This window comes from Balaenoptera physalus (genome assembly GCF_965194825.1).
Source record: "Balaenoptera physalus genome assembly, chromosome: 19".
Lineage (NCBI taxonomy): Eukaryota > Metazoa > Chordata > Mammalia > Artiodactyla > Balaenopteridae > Balaenoptera > Balaenoptera physalus.
In genome coordinates, this window is record NC_138900.1 from 33,700,907 (window position 1) to 33,724,523 (window position 23,617).

The 23,617-nt window shown below is 52.8% G+C and overlaps 1 protein-coding gene across 2 annotated transcripts in view; it reads right to left on the reverse strand.

Annotated features, from left to right (window-relative positions):
- Positions 1-23,617, reverse strand: part of ZNF423 (zinc finger protein 423) — a 331,848-nt gene that overhangs the window by 12,641 nt on the left and 295,590 nt on the right. For both annotated transcript variants that reach the window (XM_082437602.1, XM_082437603.1), the window contains 2 exons: positions 18,037-18,168; positions 16,253-16,368 (listed from right to left, as the gene is read on the reverse strand). In XM_082437602.1, coding sequence (XP_082293728.1) covers positions 16,253-16,368; positions 18,037-18,168 — 248 coding nt within the window. The remainder of the gene's footprint in view (positions 1-16,252; positions 16,369-18,036; positions 18,169-23,617) is intronic.

The following is a 23,617-nucleotide window of genomic DNA, read 5'->3' on the forward strand; positions in this document are numbered from 1 at the left end:
CCCCAACCAGGGATCGAACCTGCGCCCCCTGCATTGGAAGTGCAGAGTCTTAGCCACTAGACCACCAGGGAAGTCCACGTCTCTTGCTCTAGGGTTGGAAGTTGGAAGCTGGTAGTTGCACAGACTGTAGCAGCGAGACGAGGCGTGTAGAGGCCTCGGCTGGACGGGTGGGAGCTATAGCATCCAGGGGACGTACCACTGGCCAGAATTGGCTGCAAGGCCTTTTCCACCTCCGTGATGCATAGGGCTTCCTCTGCGGTGCCCGAGCCTATGGCTATCATCAATGGCATGGCTCCCGGGGCCACAGAAGAACAGAGGACCTCTCGAGACCTTTAGAACCAGAGGCTTTATGCCCTGAGCACAGGGGCCTGAGCCACACGGCAGAGAGGCCTCCCCTGCAATTACCGCCAAGTCCAAAGGACTGGGGCCTTGACAGTTTTCAAACCCTGCTGGATGGAAGTGTTTCCTCTGCTACTTCAGTGGGGGAACAGGAAGCATGCATGAGGTATACCCACAGACGTATTTTGCCATGTTGGGAAAAAAAGTGGGTGGAAATATTCCCTTTAATTTTTTTCTGAAATCTTTGCAGGCCTTTACAGCTTTAAATATTTATTCATTAAAATTTGATGAGAAAACTCAGCTCCATATGTAGTCATCATATTTCACAAGCCAAAAAACCAGGACAAATAGCCAATAGCTGGGACAAAATACTTGAAATCAGGACTGTCCTGGAAAATCTAGGTCACACGGTCACTAATTATACAGAACACATATGTTCTGGTCCCTCAACTAACCCAGTGCTTTCAGGTTTTATAAATGATATTTTAAAACTTCGATCACATCCTTTTCTTCTTTCCTCCAAATTTTTGCTAAGAGGAAAACTTCCCTGCATCCTCAAAATTTCTAGAAAATTAACCCCGGCAGAGGGAGCGCTGTTCCGGCAGGTTATTCTGAGGGTGGTCCTCCTCAGAAAACATGGCTAATCACCCCCCCAGAATGGCTTCCGGAGCCCACAAGGCCCAGCCCCCTCGCTGACAGACCCCCAGGCTGCAGGGCCAGAAGTTCTGAAGATGGACCTAATTTGCTGTGATGAATTGTGTGCATGCACCAGTGATCAAAACTGCAGCTGAGACCGATTATATTTAATGATCGCGAAGGTTCTTATGAAAACACTTGGGCGTATATCCTTGTCCATTCGGAGAGGACATCCAGCCCGGTACAAAGCAAAGGGCTAAGGGTGACCTCTAAGCACCTAGAAAGGCAGGGCTCCTTAGGAGCTGGGCCCACTGATGGGGCTAAAGAACACTGTGGCCCAGCCTGCAATGCCTTGTCTGCCCTCAGCTTCCAACCACACTCAGCTTCAGCTTCCAACCAAACTCTAGGCCCATCATCGCTGCCCACACACCTGCTGCACCTTGACCAAGTGGGTCTGCCCTGCGCCTTCGCTTCCACCACCAGAACTCGATGGTTTCCATGAGGCAAACAAAGGATCATCTAGATCCCCAGTCCATCCTGCCCGACTGAACTCATCAGAGGTGTGGGGGGGACGGGGGGGAGCACAGGCAGTTGTAGGGTGGGAGGAGGGATGGGTGGCAGTTAAGCATGGAATTAAGAGCACACGAGGGAGGGGTCATGAAAGCTGTGTAGTTCCCAGCACTTAACACTCAATACTGATGGATGGCTGGATGGATGTGTAGCTAGATGGATGGAAAAATGGTTGGTGGATGATGGCTGGATGAGTAGATGGATGGATGGAAAGATGGATGAATCAATGAATGTGTAGATAAGTGGATGGGTGGCAGATGAGTGAATGGTAGGGGAAAGAAGAGTGCACGAATAAATAAGTGGGAAGGAGGGTAGAAGGACCAGTAGAAATACAGTGGGGCTTTGGAGTTCAAATCCTGCCTTAGCCACCTAATATATGTATGTGACCCAAGGCAAGTCACTTCACTTAAGTACCTATTTACAAATAATACTGACCTCATAGCCTTGTTATGAACTTCAAATCAGGTTACATATGTAAAAATGTTTACAATATGTAAAATGGTACACGGATGTTTAATATTGTCATAATTACTACAGATCACAAGGCTTTGCCATCACTGTCAACTCCAAAGCATGGATGACCCCGCATTTTTGATGTGGCAGCTTCAGAAAGAAGGGTGGGGAGACTGAGACGGTGCCATCGGGATGCAGCTGTTGGCCTGTGCATCCACATCTGGTTTCACTGGGGGGACCAGTCACTGAGCTGGAGAGCAGGGAGCCCCACTTGCCTGCCTGTTCAAACACCCAAACCCAAATGGGTGGAATACACTCCCCACTCCCACCCTGGGCCCCGCTCCTCCCAGCTATATCGCCCTTTCCCAGCCTCAGTTTTCAGGTCTGCAAAATGGTGGGAGTAAAGCGCACTTCTAGTGGTTCCCGGTTGTTGAGGCACCAACAAGATAATATTTACAAACTGTGAAGTGCTGCCACAGGGCCGCAAACTCAGAGCCCAGGTGGGTAATGAACTGCGTGAGTCCGACCAGGTCGGGGGCGGTGCTGAACCAGAGCTCACATCCCCGCGTCTGAAGAGGGCAGTTGATTGTTGCCAGGCAGGACTGTGGTCCAGGGGCTGCCAGGTCTCATTTGTAGAAAAATCAAGAAATCTAGCCATTCAGTGTGGTGGTAAAGAGACAGAATCTGGGGCTGGTGGCCTAGGCCCAGGACTGACTAGCTCTGTGGCCTCGGGGAGTTAGTTAACCTCTCTGTGCCTCAGTTCAGTTACCTCAATAACAGAGGCATTGTGAGGATGAACGTCTTAATGTATAGAAGTGCTAAGAACAATGTCTGGCACGTAATAAGCACTATATTAATGGTAGCCACTATAATTATAGGAAATCTCCATTTTGAAACATAGACAACCATTTAAATGTTCCAAAACCCCCAGGGTCATGGGCTAGGAGTTTTTAACCTCCACTGTAAAAATGCTCAATGTTACTATGATAATGACATTTCCCTGTGTGTGTCTTCTCCCTTCTATGTGAGGGGAGGCTGGACGGGACCCCTCTTCCTCATTCTGGAGAACCTGAAGGGAAGGAAGGGCTTGGCATGCTCCCACTGGGAAACCCAATCAATGCCCCAGACAATTTCAGCATCTTTCTTCCTCCTCACCTTCCGCCATGCTTCCTACCAATGCCGCCTTTTATCTATTCTAAGACCCCAGAGAATATAAGATGCTCCGTATTTGATGTATCACACCAAGCAAACAAAAAAGTGACCCATTAAACTATAACACACAAGTGAGGTATTCCAATGTGAGAGCCCTTATAATGAGAAAAGCTGTGCATCTTAAAATATGTCCGTGGAATAGGGTAATAGCTACCATATACTGTGCGCCTGTCATGTGCCAAAACTGGGCTGCCTGGTCTTCATACGTTCTCTTCACATGTCCCGATTTTACTGATGTCCCATTTTACTGATGAAGAAACTGAGACTCAGAAAGACAAAGCAGGGAATTTCCTGGCGGTCCAGTGGTTAGGACTCTGCGTTTTTACTGCTGAGGGCCCAGGTTCAAACCCTGGTTGGGGAAATAAGATCCCACAAGCCTAGTGGTGTGGCCAACAAAAAAAAGAGAGAGAAAGGCAAAGCAGCTTGCTAAGTTATGCAGCTGGTAAGAGCTGGTTGAGCTCAAATGACTCGGTCCTAAGGCTACCCCCTCCCCTTTCTCTGTCCCCTGCCCACCCACTCTGCTTCCTGACGTTTCTGAAAGGAAACACCAAACTGAACCTGTTACCCACCCTTGCCCATATCACAGCACACAGTGAATCTCACTGCAGCCCTGGATGAGCCCCAGTCGGTCCGTGCTTGATTTTGTCTAAACTCCAGAAGCAGAGCGAGTGGGGCCACATTCATTATTGACACAGCAAAATTAATTCCTGCCACCTCCTCCTTCTCCCTGCACGCCCGGCCCCAGCCCCTTGCCTCTCCGGTGAGTGCTGATGTGGGGCTGTTGACTGGCGCTCCTGAAATGCCAACTTGCATTTCTCATCATTAATTTCTTTCTAAATGTCATTAGTAATTGTTCCTGCTCAACCAAAGAGTGCAGCCCAGGCTTCCGCCGACAGCACCCGGTTCTGGTCTCTGCGCTGGAGGGGGCCAAGCACCTCCAGCCACCCAGACCCTGGCATCCTGGCAGGGGGAAGCCAGCCCACCCCCAACAAGTTGAGCGGACAGACCACGGTATCGAGAGACAAAGCAGACCTCATTTTTAACACACTTGGGGCTCTGCAATGGGAAAAAGCCTGCCCACAGCATCAGGGCAGCAGTTCAACACTCGGGCTCTACAGCCAGGCTACCTGGGTTCAAATCTCATCTCTGCCACTGCCTCGCGTGCCTCAGTCTCCCCCTCTGCAAAATGGAGAGAACAACAATATTGGCCTCAAATGACTGTCGTGAGGATAAAACAGGATAATCAATGCAAAGGGCCCCCCCCTTAGTGTCTGGGGTTGTTGCTGTTACTATTATTCACCCACCCTTCCTTGCCCCTCAGGCTCTGCTCTGCCACTTGCTAGCTGTGTGACGTGATATTGAGTCTCCCATCTGTGAAAGTGGGGCAGCGACATCACATCAATTCTACCCCCAACGCCACCCCATCCGTTAGGCCCTCCTGGGCCCGGGCACCGTGTTCCGTGTTTCACAGACAGTACGTTGCATCCCCACATTAACCCCCCAGGAGAGGCACATCGGCCCGCTGTCCGGGTGAGGACGGTGAGTCTCGGGGGGAAGGTCACATGTCCCAAGGTCACAGGGACCTTGAAGAAGCAACTCTGAGATTCACACCCTCTGGCCCCCAAGGCCCCGTGTCTTTCCTGTACGTCGGGCTGCCTCTGTGTCTAAGTCAATGAGGGGGGCAGGGCTTTGTACAGTGCCAACCTCTGGGAGCCTTGGACCAACACGGCACCCACTGTTCTTAGTATTATCATTGTTCTAAGAAACTGAAGGCATTTGGTCCCGGCTGGGACAGCGCCGGCGAGGGGCTGGGCTCACGACACACACAATGGCCGCCGGCCTCAGGCTCCTGGCAGCGCCCCCATGCCCATCTGTCATGATGGCATGGTGCCCCTCTAAAGTTCATTGGCCCCCCGCCCTAGGGCATGAATGACAGGCTCCAATGGGCAGACGGGCAGCCGGAGGCCGATTCCAAGTGCCATCTCTGCCCGGAGCTGGGCCTTGGGAGGAGCGCCTCCAGTCCCCACCTGGGCCTCCACACACTTCATCGCTCAAGCAGGCAGAGCCCCGGGGCTCGTGAGGGCATCTGAGCACAGCCGGGCATGGGGTCCTCCAGGGCCCGCCCCTCCCTTGCTCCTCTCTGTGGTGACCACGGCAGCCGCAGCTCACCCAGAGCAAGACATCCACGTGCCCCAGGAGCCTGGCGATCTCCGAGTCCCCTGCTGGAACTCTTACCCTCCTGGGAGGTGAGGCCTGCCTGCACCCAGCACCCAGAGGCCTGCCCTTGGCTCTTAAGGGCTTGAGAGTCGACTGCAAGTGCACTGCCCCAGCCTTGGGGCCGAGAACACAGACACTAGTGTCAGGCTGCGTGTGTTCACAGCCCTGCGACTCCAGCAGCTGTGTGACCCAGGAGAGCCTCAGTTTACCCATCTGTGCCATGGAGATCGTCACTGTGAGGTCTCAAGAGACTGCGCACGTGAAGAGATGGAATCGGGCCTCCAGCAAACACTGGGGAAAAGCTGTCTCGTTTTTACTACAGTGGGGTGGACGGCTCAGGCCTGTGCCTGGGCCTCAGAAGGACAAGGAGCAGAGTCACGGCCCAGCCCTCAGCCTTCTCCAGACGTAGACCCTAAACCTGCACACACGGCCCCTTGGGAGGCTCGGCTGCCCCAAGTGGTGAGACAGGATGCTGCTGCTGAGGGTAATACGTTTTACTGTGAGCAGGAAAGGCCTTGCCCCACTCAAGGATAAATAAACTAAGAGACACAGACAGACAAGCCTGCAGACAAAGAGAGGAACGGTCACAGCCCAGGCCTCCTGCGATGTCACATGGGGCAAGGCTGCAGGTTCTGCTGGGTACAGCAGTCCTGCTGTGTGAGACTTAGCACACCGCATGATTGCTATGATGCGATGCTTTAGTGCATACATTACACTAGATTACGCCGCAAACATGGAATCAGTACTCTGCCTGTTTGTCCTCACTGGCTCCCTGTTCCTCTCCAGGCAGCACTTGAGGGACATAGGCCTTTGTGTGTCCCCAGAACCTGCACACACCTGGCACGTAGTAGGTGCTCAGCAAATCTTGTGGGCTGCAGTGACCACATCCACACATGACGGGCTGAAGGAGTGAGTCGTGAAGGAGGGAACCGCAGCCCACGGGTCACAGCAGTGACGACAACACTGGCTGATGCTCACCAAACCTGGATTCTGACCAGACCCGGAGCTGGAGGCTTTTCAGGCGCTGTCATTACCCTCCATTTGCTGAGGCCCAGAGAGGGTCAGTGACTTGCTCAAGGTCACAGAGCCACTCGGTCAGTAGTGGGGCTGGGATTTGCAGCAAGGCTGTGTGGGCACGCCACACCATGTTGTCACAATTAACGGAAATCGGGCTGTGCTGGGCTCTGGTTTCCTGACCTAGTGGGGAAGGCAGGACACACAAAGGGATCACACCCTGAAATGTACAGTAATTACCTCCAGGAAGCTTTATATTCTAAGCGCTCACCAAGTGCTTTTCCGCCCATGAACTGTCCATCCTCACAAAACCTGAGGCAATAGGTCCTACCCCACTGTACACTCAAGGAAACTGAGGCCAGAAAGGTGCAAGTGTCTGCAGTAGAAAACAATGGAGGAGGGGCAATCTGGGGAGGACTCCAAGGCCAGCAATCGGTTCTCACTGCCCGGAGCCACTGCTGGGTGTCAGCGGGCACCTCCCTCTCGCTCCCCCAGGCCAAGCCCAGCCAGGCCCTGCTCTCCCAGCAGTGGTGGATGGCACAGACTGGGCTGTCTTTAAAGCAAGAAAGAGGAAGACGCTGCTGCTCACGGAAAGCTCAGCCAAAGAGTCAAATGCTAAGTATGTGCCTAGAGCACTTTCAATGTTTAATTATTATTAGTTATAATTATCCGGCTGGTTCTGACAGCAGCAGCGCAAAGAGGCAAGGAAACTGGCTCCTTGGTTACCCATCTTATAAGGACCAGGAATTTAAAAAATGGGCTCCTAGAATCTGCAGTTGCAACTCTCCTTCTTTTACTCGTTTCCTTGTTTGTGTTCTCTTCCCTTTGTTTCCTACTTCCTAGGAGCTAAAAACAAATATGGTAAAACATATGGTGGATGGATGGATGGATGGATGGCTGGATAGCAGAAAGAGGCTTCACCCTCCAAAAACTCACATTAGAGTGGGAAGTCAGGTGTAGACATAGTTATTGTAGTCTGTATAGGCAAAGGGATCAGGGGGTTAAATGCAGGGCTGGAGAAGCCCAATGAGGGAGAATCAGCGAGGGCTTCTCAGAGGAGGGAACACTTGAGCTGGGGCCTGAAGACCAGAAGAAGGGAAGGTTGTTCAAGCAGAAGGCTCAGTAGGGGCACATGCGTCCCAGAAGCCAAGACAAGAACAACCCAGAAGAATGAAGCAAGAAGGTGCTCACCCCTCTCCAGCCTGACCGCCCTTTTCTCTGTTCCTTGGACTCCCCAAATCTGTCCATGCCTCTGAGCCTTTGCACTGGCTGTTCCCTTTCCTGGAAGCTCCCCCGGCTCTTCCCTGCAGTGTCTCTTTCTCAACCTTCAGGACTCAGTTGAAAAGCCAGCCTTCCTTGACCACCTGATCTGATTTTTCACCCCCAACATCCCCTCCTCCTTGCCCCGGCACACATGCACACAGACACGCTTCACTTTCTGTCCCAAAGCAGTGCTTTACTGTCTTCAAAATTCCACAGTCTGAAACGACCTCGTTCACGTATTTACTGACTTATTGTCAGTGTCTCCCGTAGACCGTCGGCTCTGTGAGAACAGGGACCTTGTGTACCGGTTCACAGCTGCAGCCCAGGCCCCCGCGATGGCACCTATAATAGGTACTCAGTAAATGTTCGTGAAACGAAAATGGAATGAGGGAAAGGGTCAAAGCAAATGTTCACAAGGGCTGAGAAGGAGGGGTGCCCCTGGAGCTCAGACCATGCCCCTGGCTCACAGACACCTCCCCCTGGCTGGGTACCAGGATTCCTCCTGGCAGGGCCCAGCTTGCCCCATCGGAAGGGCTCCAGGTTGCTAGTTAGAATACCTAGCTTTGCTTTTAATCAATTGTAATCATTTAGCTGGAAGCGGCGTGATTAGGCACACACAAGCAAACAGCGTGAGCTAATCCTTTAAATGCGCCTGCTCGACGCCAGGCTGGCCGCTTTGCCGCTGCAGGCCGGCTCAGGATGCGCTTCCTGCGGCCCCTTGCTTTGTCGATGAGGGAGTCTAGATTCCAGGGCACGGGGCAGGCCCGCTGCTCCCCACGCCCAGCCCAGCCCCATCACAGAGGTCTGCAGGATGCCAGACGTTCCACCATCAAGAGACCTTTCTCTGGCTCAGCCTCCTGTGACGGCACCCGGCAAAGCTGCCGTAGGTGGGAAGGTGGCAGCGCCAGGAAGCGTGAGGTCTTCTGAGGTTCCTGTCTCCACGACTGGACCCCATCCTTCCTCTCCCCAAGCCTGGCCTGAGCTGAACTGACCCCCTTGCTCCTTGCAAGAAAATCTGCAGGTTCCTGGCCTCAAGCTCCAGCCTTAAGAACACGGCTACAGGCCTGGCTCCGCATAACGGTCCCCAGGGCGCTTCTGCCTGGGTCCACCCGCAAGGAGTTTCTTTTGCATCCCCTGTTACCGCTATTTGTGCTACCTGCTTGGCCCAACTACTAAAATCATTTCCGGGTCCCCTGACACAGGCTTTTTATAGTTCAGCACCGCAGGTCTCATTTAAATCTATTAGCTCATATAAATGGCAATTCATTTAAACTTTGGAGGGTTTCTGTTTGCCTTGGTGGCGAAGACAATTTGGCTTTGCATGTGGCTCTGCCATTTGCAAGTGACCCTGGGCAAATCACTTAACCTCTGAGAGCCTCAGTTTCCGTATCTGTAAATGGGAATAAGAGTGCCTACTTCACGGGACTGTGTTGAGGCAATCCACACAAAATGCTTAAGACAGGACCTGGCTCACACTAGGGATGCACCCAGGGTGGTGGCCGTTATAACTACTTCTTGTCCGGTTTCAGGAGGAACTTGTCCGCCTGTCAGAGGCCAGCCACGTATGGCTGGGAATCGGCGTGGCCCCTCATGGCTTCCCTCAGCGATAATGAAGAATGGGATGCGGTGAGGCTGTTGGGAAGGAGAGAAGGCGATGCCATTCCTGCCAGTGTCTGTGGGCACAGAGGTGTCCAGGGGATTCAGAGACAGCTGGGCTGGGCAGGCAGAGACAGCCCCTCCCCTCAGGTCAGCTAACCCCTGGCAAGGGGCCCACAGGGCCCCGGGCCTTCATCTGCTGAGGCCTGAGGCTGGAAATGCAAGGCCAACAGCCTTGACATTTTCGGGGTCTGTGGTTTACAGGGTTGTTTCACATCCCCAACCAAATCTGCATACCTCCCTCCACCAAGCCCAGGCACAACTAAGGAAAACGGGGTCCAGAGAAAAGGCCTGGGACAAAGGCGCTCGGAAACATGCAGAAAGGGGGACTTGAAGTCCCAGCCTCTGGCCCCCACTCCGTGCCCTTCCCCCCTTGCCTCACTGCTCTGCACCCAGCTCCTCCCATGCCCCATTGGGGGCCTCCGGTGCCCATGGCCTTGAGACTTGGCTGGGTGCCACAGAAGGAAGGATTTAGAATCTCCCTTTGTTCCAACTCAGGCCAGAAATCATGAAATCACAGCAAACCCCAAATGGAGGGGACCCTAAAAAGTCTTCTGATCTTAAAACGGCTAATGCTACTAATATACTACTACTAATGATAACAACAATGCTAATAGTAATAACAGTAAATGATAATAATAAGAGGTAGGTGTTAGTAATAGCCAAGCTCTTCCTACGTGCCACCCACTGTGCCAAGGGCTTTACGACACGACCACGAGGTAGGAACTATTAATACTCCATTTTACAGATAAAGAAACTGAGACCCACGGCTGATGAATGATGGAGCAAGGCTTCAAATGCAGAGCCGTTCTCACAAAGACTGTGCTCGCAGCCTCTCCCTCTGCAGCATTTCAGACAAGGGCTCTGTTTGCACACCTCTACTGACAGGGACTTCACCACCTTCCATTTCTTCCACGTGTAGACAGTTTTCCCACGTAGTGGCTATCTGTGGTGTCTACCAGCCCATGCTCCCCTTCCCCTGATGGTTTGCATTGAGTGGTCCCACCTAGGGCCACAGCTCGCTGGAGCAGGTCTGGACAGCTGACCTGAGTGCAACCATCAGATCCCCACTCCAGGGACCTAGAACCTGTTGCCTGCATGCACACCGACTGTTACCCACAGTCACCATTTCTGGGTGCTGCTGCCGGCTACTTGTGTAACGACATCCCCACACTCAAGACACACCTGTTGAAATACCCAGGTGTGTCTGTCTCAGCACAAACGACAGGAGCTGGGGCGGTTCTGGCCACCTTCCTCCACGTATAGAGGAGCCCAGAGAGTCAGGCTGCAGAGAGAGAACACGACACGAGCCAGAAGGGGGCAGAGGCAGAAGGTCCCTGCCTTGATAAACAGCACTTGGTTCCTGGGAACTGGACAGCTGAAAACTCGACACTTCCCGCTCTTGGCATCCAAAGCCACGCCTGTGTCCCTACAAGTTAATTCCCATCTTGCTTGAGCTAACCCCAGAGAGTGATGCCTGAGTCTGTCAGAGAAGAAAATCCACGTCCCGAGTCTCCGCCCACTACCGGAAGTCTGGGGGACACTGGAAGCACGTTGAGCACCCCCTCATCCCGGCAGAGCTTAAAACGCTTGAAGGGTGGGCTTCCTACCTGGTGGCTCAGTAGTTAAGAATCCACCTGCCAATGCAGGGGACACGGGTTTGAACACGTGTGGGACACGGCTTCCCTCCGGGAAGATCCCACATGCCGCGGAGCAACGAAGCCCATGCACCACAACAACTGAGCCTGCGCGCTAAAGCCCGTGAGCCACAACTACTGAGCCCACGTGCCACAACTACTGAAGCCCACGCGCCTGGACCCCCTGCTCCACAACAAGAGAAGCCACCACAATGAGAAGCCCGCGCACCGCAACTAAGAGCAGCCCCTGCTCGTCGCAACTAGAGAAACCCGTGCACAGCAACGAAGACCCAACGCAGCCAAAAATAAATAATTTTTAAAAAAACAAACACTTAAAGACGACTGTCGCCACACTCCCCCCACAATCCAGCCAAGTCTTCTTCTGGTGAACTAGCCCCCTGAAAGCTCCTTGAAACCACGCTGCATGCCCGGAGCCTAGCACCCTGCCTGGGCTGAGTGGGGCGTATATGTCTTTATGTGTGCATTTGTGTGTGTGTTTAGATGAATCTTGTTCAGGCTTCCCTATTTCTTCTCCCTACCCCCAGCCCCTGGCAATTATTGGTCTGTTTTCTATTCCAGTATTTTTGCCTTTTTCCAGAACATCATGTACATAGAACCACACAGTATGGAGCCTTTTGAGTCTGGCTTCTTTCACTTGCCATTTACCATTCACGCATGTCGTTGTGTGTATGAGCAGTTGCCTTTTATTGCCAAGTAGTAAGTAGTCCATGGTATGAATGTAAATACATCTGTCTGTTCATTTACCAGGGAAGGGACCATTGAGGGGGGTTCCAGTTTGGGGCCATTATAAATAAAGCTCTACATCATTCATGTAGAGGTTTCTGGATAAGCGTGTTTTCAGTTCTCTGGAATAAACACCCAGCAGTAGGATTGCTATGTCATAGGTTAACTGTATGTTTAACGTTGTAAGAAACTCAAAAACTATTTTGCCACATGGCTGTACCATTTTGCAATTCCCCAGCAATGCAGGAGAGTTCCAACTGATCCTCCACACCCTGGCTGGCACTCATCAGTTTTTTGTTTTTGTTTTAGTCATTCTACTAGGTGTATAATGGTATTACGTCATGGTTTTCATTTGTTCTTCCCTAATTACTAACAATGTTGAACATCTATATGTCTTCTTTGGTGAAGTGTTGAAATTTTTTGCTCCTTTTTTTTTGGTTGATTTCCCCTCTCATTATCAAGTTTTGAGAGTTTAAAAAAAATATGTTCCAGATATAAGTCCCTTATCAAATATGTGATTTGCAAATATCTTCTCCCTGCCTGGGACTTTTCATTCTCTTAATAGTCAGTGTCTCTCAATTTGGGTTCAGGACGTAAATCAGATAATATGTCTTCCCATTGTGATGCGCGGTTTCTCATCACAATGGGAACAAAATCCAAATAGCTTTGCTGTCCTATGAACCTTGCTATGACCTTGCCTCCAACCTGCCCCCCTTCACACCCCCCACCCACTCACTGTGCTTCAGCCAATTGTCACCTTCTGTTGTTCCAGCAACACACCTGGCTTGCACTGGCCACAGGGCCTTTGCACTCATGCCTCTCTTCCACACACTCTCTCCCTCTCACCTTCCAGACCTCAGCTCAAATGCCACCTCCTCAGAGACACCCTCCCTGACCACACTCACCAAGCTGTAACCAACCTCGCTCCCGCTATGCTCTAGCCTATTACCTGGTTTTATTTTCTTCATGCCATTGACCACTATTGGAAAGTGCCTATCAATCCCTCCAGAATGTAGGCCCTAAGGGTGTTTCTCTGTCTCGCTCACCACTGTCTTGTCAGTTCCTAGATCTAGTGTCTGTACATAATGGGCCCTCTATCTACATGCTTTGAACAAATAAAGAGCAACTTGAGTTCCCTCTCATGCACCTAATCAATGAATGTGCCCTGGTTTGTCCAAAGTTCTTTAAATTAATCTCAGTCTCTGGGCAGAGCCAGGTGAACTCAGAATCAAACAGGACTTGCACCTCCCTCTTTCTGACAACTCCTATTAATGCATCTTAAGAGAAAACTCCCTTTGGAGGCAGGCATATCACTCTGACACAGACCAAGCCTTCCAGAGCCCAATCCTACCTCTATTACCTCTATATCCACAGCAGGAAGTCTGCTCCTACAGTGAGAACAATCCTAAATTTCACATCTTCTCAAGACCTCTCAGCCCAGAGTCACTTGTGCCTACAAACGTTAGCTGCCCTGAGTCTCCACACTGGACCTACACGACATACAGACTGGAGAGCCACTCGAGGCCCCAGCAAGGGCCAGGCCCTGTCTCCTGTTGCACTCCCCAAGCCCCCACATGTCACTCTAGGGAAATAACCCCCTCGTCTGCCAGCCCCAGCTTCAGCGTAATGACGATGAAATTTTCAATGCCTGAAAAACCCTTCTCTCAAAAAACCAGAAAATTGTTCCTCAAGTTACTTAACGAAAGCCATTATTTGCATAGATTTGGCATTGCTACGACACTTCCATATTTAAATGGTCTGTAATTAAAATCATTAATTGCAGAAAATAGTGACTCGTTAAGGCTATAATTTAGTGAGGTTCTTGGCATTTGAGGATCTGCCTTAAAGGTTGATGGGGTGACCCAGGGAATCATCAGCTCACACAAACCATTCTGGTGTCTGGGACGTCTGCAGCCCCAGGTGGATGCAGCCAAAGCAAGATCTGGCTTGAAACCACAGCTACCTACACCTGTGCCTCACGAGCTAGGCCTCTGGCACAGGGATGCCAGTGAAGCTGGAAAAAGGCGGGACTGGGAGGTTTCTCTGGGAAAAACCTCAAAGCCCGCAAGGAGAGCAGTCATCCCTCTCTTGGCATCCAGGACAATGCGGGGGGACCAGAGGGCTGAGCGAGCCCGAAGTTTAAGAGAATCATAGTTTATATGAGCTAGTGCGTTTAAAAGCGGCCTGCCACGTTGGGCTATAAAAAGCTTCAGTTCTCTGGGGACTTGGAGCCCATTTTGGTAGCTAGGCCAGGCTGGTAAGGCAGGTGGAGATAGGGTGAAGGGTGCATAGCCCGTGCACGAGCAAGGCTTCCTGGACAGACACCGATCAGGGCTGGCACCAGTCCCCTCGGTCAAATGAGAGGGCAGTTTGCTGTTGTTCCCTCACAGGCCTCAGCACAGAGGTACACACTCAGTTTGTGGATCGATGGGGAGACAGCAGTGGGCCCTGGGTGCGGTCACTACCTTGCTGGTGGTCATTTCGTAGCAGAACCCCCTCTCTGGGCCTGGGTCCATAATTCTGTCCCACACTGAGATGGAATGAACGTTGTGTGAGGGGTACAGGACTTACAGGAACTCAGAGGGGCTGCCCGAAGAGTGAAAAGAAATAGGCTTTCCAGCCATCCACCTGGTGCAGTTCCAGGTCAGAGGCCAGGCCTGTCCGCTCTGTCTGCCTGGCCCAGGCCCGGGGCCAGCCCATGGGAACAAGACCCTGACTGTCGGGTGGTGAATCCCTCCTGTGCCCTGTGTGGGCCTGTTTTCACGTCCTCTGCGTGATGGCTGTGAGCAGCCGTGCAGACGGGATGGGTCCAGGCCTGGCTGAGTGCACGGGCTACAGCGCAGTGAGGCGGGCTACCCTGCAACAGGCATGGCTACACCCCTTCAGTCCCAGAAGAGCGCCACCACTGCTGCCCTCCAGCGACATCATGACTCTGCTGTGGCTGCAGCCTTGAAGCACGCAGCTGAATGCATGATCAGCACCTGCATGGGGGTGCAGGCAAGGTGTGCGGGGTGGGCAGACACACCCGGTGGGCCACAGTGTGTGCTAGTCCTTGGGGGTGGGGCTGTGAGGAACGCCAGCTCTCCTCTCCTTCCAGGCATCGGGGGATTCCCTCCCTCGCCCCTTTGACATTGGGCATGGCCACCTGAAGGGCTCTGGCCAAGACAATGTGGGAGCGAGATGTGGGCCACTTCCCAGTGAAGCTTTGAGGGCGGTCTGCGATCGCCACCCCGTCCCCTCCCTGCTTCGGTGACCATGCAAACATGAGAGGCGATGAACCCGCCATCGGCCCAGGTCACGGACTATCATGAGCGGAGTTCCTCCCCAGCCACCTGATACATAACACAAGCCGCAAATAAGTCCTTGGTACTTGAAGACAGGGCTAGAGGATGTTTGTTCCTGCAGCAGAACCTAACTCGCATCCCAGCTGAAAACAGTGTTATTCTCAGTATGTGATATTCTGGCGTGTCTGTGTGTATGCGTGGTACTTCTGTGGATGCCTGGGTGTTGCTTCTTTTGGGGTGTGGTGTTGTGCTGTGTGTGTGTGGTGTTACTCTGAAAATGATGTCTCTGTGTGTATGCACAGGGACTGTGTGTGGGGGACTTTCCTTTGTGCGTGCAGTGTGTGTGTGATTGTGTGTGTGTGTGTGATTGTTTGTGTGTGTGTGATTGTGTGTGTGGTATTTCTGTGACAGCATGTCACCTCTCCAGTGTTAAAAGAGTTTCTTGCAAAAACCAGTGCGTGAGAAGGTGGTTTCACCTGGACACAGATCTGGGTCCTCAAAAACCAGTAACAGGTGGGAAGGGGCCCGTGGGATGCCGAGGGGAGTGGGCTACAGGAGCCCTGGGAAGCCCACCACAGCCGCTTCCTTTCCCAAGGGCCCTCTCAGCTACTGCAGGTCCTGGATGGGGGGCTGAGGAAGCTGTAGGGCTGGGGTGCCCCATCTGAGGGCCACATCAGCCTCAGGACCACTGGCAAGTATCCCTTCCTCTGAGTTGGGGCCCAACCGGTATCCATTGCTCTCACTTTTCTAGCTTTCCTGGGCATGTTGGACGTTCCAAGATCCCAGATCCAGCTTCCGGCCACACACAGCCCCAGGACTCAGCCATGCAAGCCACACGGGCCACCAGCCATAGATCCAAAGTTCAGTGGAACATCATCATGTAATCCCAGTGGGGAAATGAAATCCCTGAGAGGGGAAGGGACTTGCAACGGAAACAGCACAAATGTTAAGCCTTCCGACTCTGGCTCCAGGCTCAGCTGCTATGGTCCAGCTCTCCTGAGAACGCTGGACCAGCGAGGCCAGGAGGCCATACCCCATACCAGCCAGCCAGGAGGGCAGCCACTGGCTCCAGACCCACAAGCACAAGTCCAGGGCCTGTTGCTTTCACAGCTGGGGTGGTGCTCAGTACAAGATCCCACTATCATGGATTCACCCCAAGGCCCTCAGTGCCAATGGGAGCCCCAAAGAGCCCCAGGAGGGGTGTGTGCAGCGGACAAGGGCACTCACCTGCAGCTCGGTCTGGAAGAAGAACTTCTGTGGGCACTGCGAGCAGTCGTAGATCTTGTCCTCCTGCCCGTGCACAGCAAAGATGTGCTGCTGCAACTTGTTGGCCTGGACGAAAACTGGACATGGACATGGACATGGCCATCAGGGGGCCAGACACTGGGGACACAGGCCCAGCCAACCAGAGCAGCTGCTCCACCCCACTCCCAAGTAGGGATCACCCAGGCATGGACACAGCGGCCAAACAATGGGCTACTGGAAACACTGTTGGCACACACTAGAGAGGGCTCAAGCCAGTGAAGCTGAACTCTGCCACTTACAGGCTGTGCAACACTGGACAAGTCACTTAACCTCTCTGGGCTTCATTTCCTGAAAAATGAGGATCATTAAAGTATGTAGTTCACTGGGTGGCTGGGAGGATCAAATGGGTTAACACTTGCAAAACGCTGAAAAGATGGCCTGGCACATAATTAGCCCAATGAATGCCATCGTCTTCATCATCGCCGTTTACCAGATACCTTCCAAATGTGAGCTCCTTGAATACACACAGGCCTGTAAGGCAGGCACTGCTGTTATCCCCATTTTATAGAAGAGAAAACTGAGGCACTGGGAATGTTGTGACTTGTCCTAGGTCTCACTCTGCAGGTGGCAGAGCTGAGATTTGAATTAAATAAGCTCAGCACAGTGTCTAGTACAGGAAGGTACTCATTTAACAGGAATCACTCATCTTGCTGAGGTGGTCAGCATCCTCGGATCCCCACACAGGGGCCCCCGTGTCCTGGATGGGCAGACCTGGCAACTGAGGCCCCTTGGTGCCAGCCCCCGATCCAGCTCACAGAATGGGATGGTAACAGATGGGTGGGGGCTCCTGAGATGGAGGGATTGAGAGGGAAGAGGCACCAGCGTGTGCCAAGACTCTTGGGAACCCCAGAGGGGTGTGAGCGTGCGGGGACCCTCCCCGCTGCAAAGCCCCTCCCCACTGCAGAGCCCCTTCCTCGGGACTGTCACAGAGCAGGTCACAGCCCCGGCTTCCCGATGGCTGTATCCTCGATGTGGTCCGGACCCTGGGCGCACACAGGAGGTGGCCCTGAAGCAGCTGTGTGTCTGGGAGGTGAGCACTTCAGAGATCCCCTCCTGCCAGGCGCCCTCCCCAGGGTGGGCTTCCCGCCGTGGCAGACGACAGATGTCAGGGAGAGGTAGGGGAAGGCCAGCCTCCCCCACGCACACCGGCTGCCATCTGGGCAGCAGGAGGGGGGCCGGCAGAGCCCCTGAGACTCGCCTCAGGCCGGGACAGCCACTCGCCTGGGCCGGCAGCCAGTCTGGGGGCTGGGGACTTGGCCGGCAGAGCTGCCCTTGACCCCTCCAGCCTGGAGCACGGATGAAGCAGGGGCTGGGACAGGCCAGGGAGGAGGGGGAGACAGGAGGTGTGCAAAGGGGGAACCCCACTGGTGCTGGACAGAGGTCAGAGACGAGCCTGGGGTCTGTGAAGGGCCAACTGCAAGGAGGGGCAAGGCTGGGTGGGAAAAAGCGTGGCAGCAGTTGAGTGCAGGGGTGGGAGGAGGGCTAGGAACCCACGCTGCCGAAGAGGAGAGAGCAGAGACCGTAGACAGGGAGGGCCGGGGTCGGCTCTATGTGGAGGCAGGCGGAGCAATAGGGCTGCGGATCCCTCGGGGCTTCCCCGTGAGCTCCAGGGCCACGTTGGGCCAGATGCTGAGGGCCAGGGATTGAAGGGCTGGGCCCCTGGGTCCCTTCCCTCTCTCCATGTGCTCCCCGCCGGACACACTTACCTGTGAAGCACACGGGACATTTGAAGGTGCCGCCCATGCCCTCGAAGCTGTGCTCGATGAGGTGACAGAGGAGCTTGGCCGGGGAGTCGAACATCTGGTTGCACAGCTTACACTCGTGGTTGATGCCTTCCTCTGCAAAGAGAGCCACGGCCAGTCAGCAGCCCTGCACACCATGTCCTCCTGCAGGAGCCCACATGCCCCCAGTACACCCCAGGCCGGCCCTCCCTGACCCCCAGAACCAGGGCTGGGGATGGGCTGTGGAGGCCCAGATCCATCCCAGCTCCAGATGGTCCAGCTCCCGGAAGGCTGACAGACCCCAGGGGGCGCCAGCCCCAAATATCTGGCTCTTGTATGTGTCATTTGCTGTGATTTCTCCTGCTGGTCTAGCAACAAGGCAAGTAGCTTGAATCCTAGACTGTATCATAGAGGAGAGGGGCCCAGGATGGGGTCCGCATGGGGAAGGGAGTCCAACCAAAATTTTTAAAAATCCAATAGACCATTTATCGAGCATGTACTGTGTGCCAGGCGGGGATTCTGTGGGGAGCTAAGCAGATAATGCACTTGCCCCCATTCTAGTGGTGGGGAGACAGATAATAAAGACAGTCAACATATAACTCAGCGTCAGGAGGTGACGAGGGAACACAGGGAGCTCTGGAGGGGAGAGTCGAGGGCAAGGCCCTGAGGTGGGCCCACGTGGGGCCATCTGGATGGTAGCAAGGGGGCAGTGCCTGACGGCTGGGGGGCCAGAGACAGCATGGGACAGTGGGGACCCAGGGATGCACTTCGCAAAGGGCCTTGCCGGCCACTAGAGGGCTTGGGGATTTTACTGTAAGAGGGATGGGCAGCCCCTGGAAGATATTGCAAAAAACCATGAAGTGCTCTTTCAAAAATTTTTAAACAGACGGTCTACCCAGTGCTCACGGACAGTGGGCAGACACCCTTTGCTGCTTCCAGATCAGAACACAGCTCCATCTCCCCACCTGGGAGCTGCTATGACCCCAAACCTTCACTCAAAGGTGCCCAGGGAAGAGAGGGTGCCCTGAGCGCCAGCTTCCCACCAGCAGAGCTGAGGTCTGGCGCCCCGACCCAGGACCAGCAGGGCAGAGTTCAAATCCTGGCTTCTTCTTCAAACCATGTGGCCTGGGCAACAGTTCACTTTTAGTAGATGAGGGCCACCTGAGTTCCTGCCTCACAGGGCTGTGAGAGAATGAAAGGGGCCATACCAGTGACCAGTGCGGCCCACTGGTCAGTAGTGGTGACGGAGAATTGCCCCAGCTTGAGGGTCACATCATCCAGGGTTGGAACCTGACTCTGCTACTTATTGCATGATCTTAAGCAAGTTATGTAACCTCTCTGTGCCTCAGTTTCCTCTTTTCTAAAATACTCAATAATAGCTTCCTTAACACTACACACCTACGAGAATGGCCAAAATCCAGAACACAGACGATACCAAATGCTGGCGAGGATGTGGAGTAACAGAACTCCCATTCACTGCTGGTGAGAATGCAAAATAGCACAGCCACTTTGCAAGACTGTTTGGCAGCTTCTTATAAAACTAAACATACTCTTACCATATGATCCAGCAATCTCACTCCTTGGTATTTACCAAAAGGAGTTGAGAACTTATGTCCACACAAAAACTTGTGCACCGATGTTTATAGTAGCTTTATTTAAAATTGCCAAACCTTGGAAGCACAACCAAGATATCCTTCAGTAGAGGAGTGGACACATAAACTGTGATACATCCAGACAATGGAATATTATTCAGTGCTAAAAAAAGACATTGAGGAACCTTAAATGCATACTACTAAGTGAAAGAAGCCAATCTGAAAAACACTACATATTGTATGATTCCAACTATTCTGGAAGAACTATGCAGACAATAAAAAGCTCAGTGGTTACTGGGGCTGGGTGGGGAATGAATAGGCAGAGCACAGAGGAATTTTAGGACATGATACCACTATGTATGATATTATGCTAATAGGTATATATCATTATACATGTGTCCAAACCCACAGAATGTACACCAAGAGTGAGCCCCAAGGAAAACTATGGACTTTAGGCGACTATGATGTTTCACTTTAGGTTCATCTTTGCAAAAAAAATGTACCATCATGGTGAGTAATGTTGAAAATGTGGGAGGCTATGCACGTGTGGGGCAGGGGATAGAAGGAAAGTCTGTATCTTCCTCTCGATTTTATTGTAAACCTAAAACTGCTTTTTAAAAAGCCTTTGAAAAACAGGCTTTAAAACAACGTCAATCCTGGGACTTCCCTGGTGGTCCAGTGGTAAAGAATCTGCCTTCCAACGAAGGGGATGTGGGTTGGATCCCTGGTCGGGGAACTAAGATCCCACATGCCACGGGGCAACTACTGAGCCCACGCGCCTCAACTAGAGAGCCCACGTGCTGCAACAAAAGATCCCGCACGCCTCAGTGAAGATCCCACATGCCACAACCAAGACCTGACACAGCCAGAAAAATAAAGAAAATAAAGAAAATAAATATTAAAAAAAGCCAATCCGGGCTTCCCTGGTGGCGCAGTGGTTGAGAGTCTGCCTGCCGGTGCAGGGGACACGGGTTCGAGCCCTGGTCTGGGAAGATCCCACATGCCGCGGAGCAGCTGGGCCCGTGAGCCACAATTACTGAGCCTGTGCGTCTGGAGCCTGTGCTCCGCAACGAGAGAGGCCGCGATGGTGAGAGGCCCGTGCACCGCGATGAAGAGTGGTCCCCACTTGCCGCAACTAGAGAAAGCCCTCGCACAGAAACGAAGACTCAACACAGTCATACATAAAATAAATAAATAAATATACATAAAATAAATAAATAAATAAATAAAAGAACGTGAATTTCTTTAAAAAAAAGCCAATGCCCCCCCCATCAAATAGCCTTCCTCTTATAGTTGATGTGAGAATTAAATGAGTTAATACTCCTTTAATACATGAAAAGGGGTTTTGACCAGCCCCTGGCACACAACAAGCACTCAATAGGTGTTTGTTGCCGAGCGTGCCAGTATCAGGGAGAGTATTATCTGGGACAGCCAAGGACACAGGCTCCCCTTCGGGCTCCCCCAGGGAACCAGCCTCACCAAAGGTGCCAGGTGCTCCGATTAGCCCTCAAAGGCAAGAATTAGGTAGCAGAGGGGCTCTGCCAGTGGCAAAACACGAACACAGATGGGCTGAGGCTCCTGGCGAGTCCCTGGGTCCCCAGGCCCTGGCAGGGGCTGGCAGGGACAGCAGGCATCCCCCTGGCCCAGCCTTCCCCCACCCGCCCCCCGGCACCCCACTGCAGAGGCGCAAACACACACGTGCGTGTGCAGGTGGGCCTGCCCCACATAGCCCACTGGCTGGAATCTTCTGGGTGTTTGTCACGCCCCTGGAGCCCCGGCAACTAGGCCACATGCACCCAACAGAGATTCAAGCTGATCTTCCATTTATACTGGCGGAAAAGGAATTCATTGACAAGTTTTGGGACACAGGGCAGGCTCAGCACACTCGCCTCACAGGCCCCAACGCACGTCCTCCACTTCCCTCGGGGAGGCTCTCATCATAATTAGAGATGGCCTCCAGTGTGGGGGGACTGCCTCAGAAGACCCCCCCCAACACACCCCCTGCTCACCCCCTCTCCTGCACAAACAGTGCTTCGCAGAGCCTGGCACAGAGTAAGGAATGAGTGAATGAATGAAGGAATGAGTGAATGAATGAAGGAATGAATGAGAGAGATACCACCCTTACCTATGCCCTTCCCGTTAGGATGTGGACATCTCCTGCACATTAATGAGGCAGAGGGTATGTGAAAATGATGACTGCACAGAGGTTTCTATTATAGTTAACTCAAGTTTAAGTTTATAACAAATTGACTCTCAGAATTAACCCTGCTTGCTGGGAAAACCACATTTCTAGGAGAGAAAAAAATGGGTTCAGAGAATTAGACCACTTGCTGAGGTAACACAACCAGCTGGGGGTGGTCCTCTGAACAAGATACAAAGCCCTCCCTATCCTCACGCATCCCACCTGCACACCACCTCCAGGCAGTCCCCCCGACTATGCCAGCTTGCACGGCTGCCCCTGGCTGGGCACGGTGATCCTGGATTCATCTAACCATATCCTATGAGTCTTCCTGCTCCTGGCAACTAGGCTACAGGCACAGACAATGTCTTCTCCTCTGGTCCCCAAAGCATGAGGCTCCACCTGGGCCCACAGGAGGGGCTCAGGAAATACTCATGGAGAAGAGACGCCCTGGCCGGTCTCTCTCCCTCTGCCCAGCCAGAGCGGGTTCCCTGGACTGAGATGGCAAAGGAGGATTTACTGCTCTCTGCCGAGTGAGGGCCTTTATCCACTTGGCTGTGAATGGAGACATGCCCATCTGATACACAAACACGGAGAGGACAAAGAAGGCTCCTGCAACTTATAAATCAGAGAAATCATGTCTGACAGTCGCTTTCCGCCCTCCCAGCGCTGAGCAATTCATCAGCCGGTCCCCCCGATTCATAGACGCAGCTACACCCTGCACCCACGTTCATAAATATGTGCACAGTCAGGCAGACTAGAGCTGCAAGCCGGTTCCGGGGCCTAAACAGCTGCCATTTCAGCAAATCACAGCCCCAAACCGGTGCCCATGTGAGGTTCCGGGATCATTAGATCAAGAGCCTGACAGACAACTACGGGAGCTGGTCCCTTTCCTCACTCCCCACCCAACGTGTTTAAGAGTCAAACCTGGGAGACAGGAGAGGGAAAATAAAACAAGCAAAAAAGTAAAAGTGGGTGAAAAATAATAAAGCCTGAGGGCTTCCCATAGACCTGGGAACCTCTCCCACTTGAAGGCAGACCTCCTGATTTGCAAATCTTCTTCCTGAAGGACGACGAGGCCCTCTCCCCACCGGTGGGGGCTAGAGGGGCTCCCTGGGGGGCCCGTTATGTGCACCTCTGCCTATAAAACCATCCAAGAAAACAGTGGGGAGGGGTGGCAGGGGCTGCCCTAGTTAGTGTGCAAACACTCCTTTGCGTGCCCGTGACCCAGTACCAGCCAGCCCGTGGCTATAGAGAGGATTCAGTGTCACCATCACTCTCACCCCACCGGCGCTGACAGCCTCTCATTCCATTCCAAGTTGCAGGGTCTGAAGACAGCAGCACCCTCGGAGAGTAACTTTCCTGAATTATATAAGATCACACAGGCTCGGCGACATCTTGGAGCAGAATGACAAAGCTGTCTGGGAGTCCACAGGCCCCTCCGCCCCGCCGTGGGGCTGGAGGATTTTGTGAGTGAAGATGCACAATCGCTTCCTCTTCTTTCTGTTCTTTTTTTTTTGTTTCTTTATAGCACATGACAGGCATCCATAAGAGAGACCCACGCAACTCAAGTGAATTATGCAGCCCCGCTCATCTGTAAAGTGAAATGCAGATTTCACCTGCTCGCTGTGCCAGATCATGCCTCCCAGTTCCCATAAGTCAGGGCTGGCGTGGGGAATCTATTGATTTATTATGATTTTTTAAAAATAAAAATAAATAAAAACCCAAACTGCCACACAAACAACCCGACAAGCATGAAAATCCCAGAGTCCCTCTCTCTCTTTTATTTTTTTCC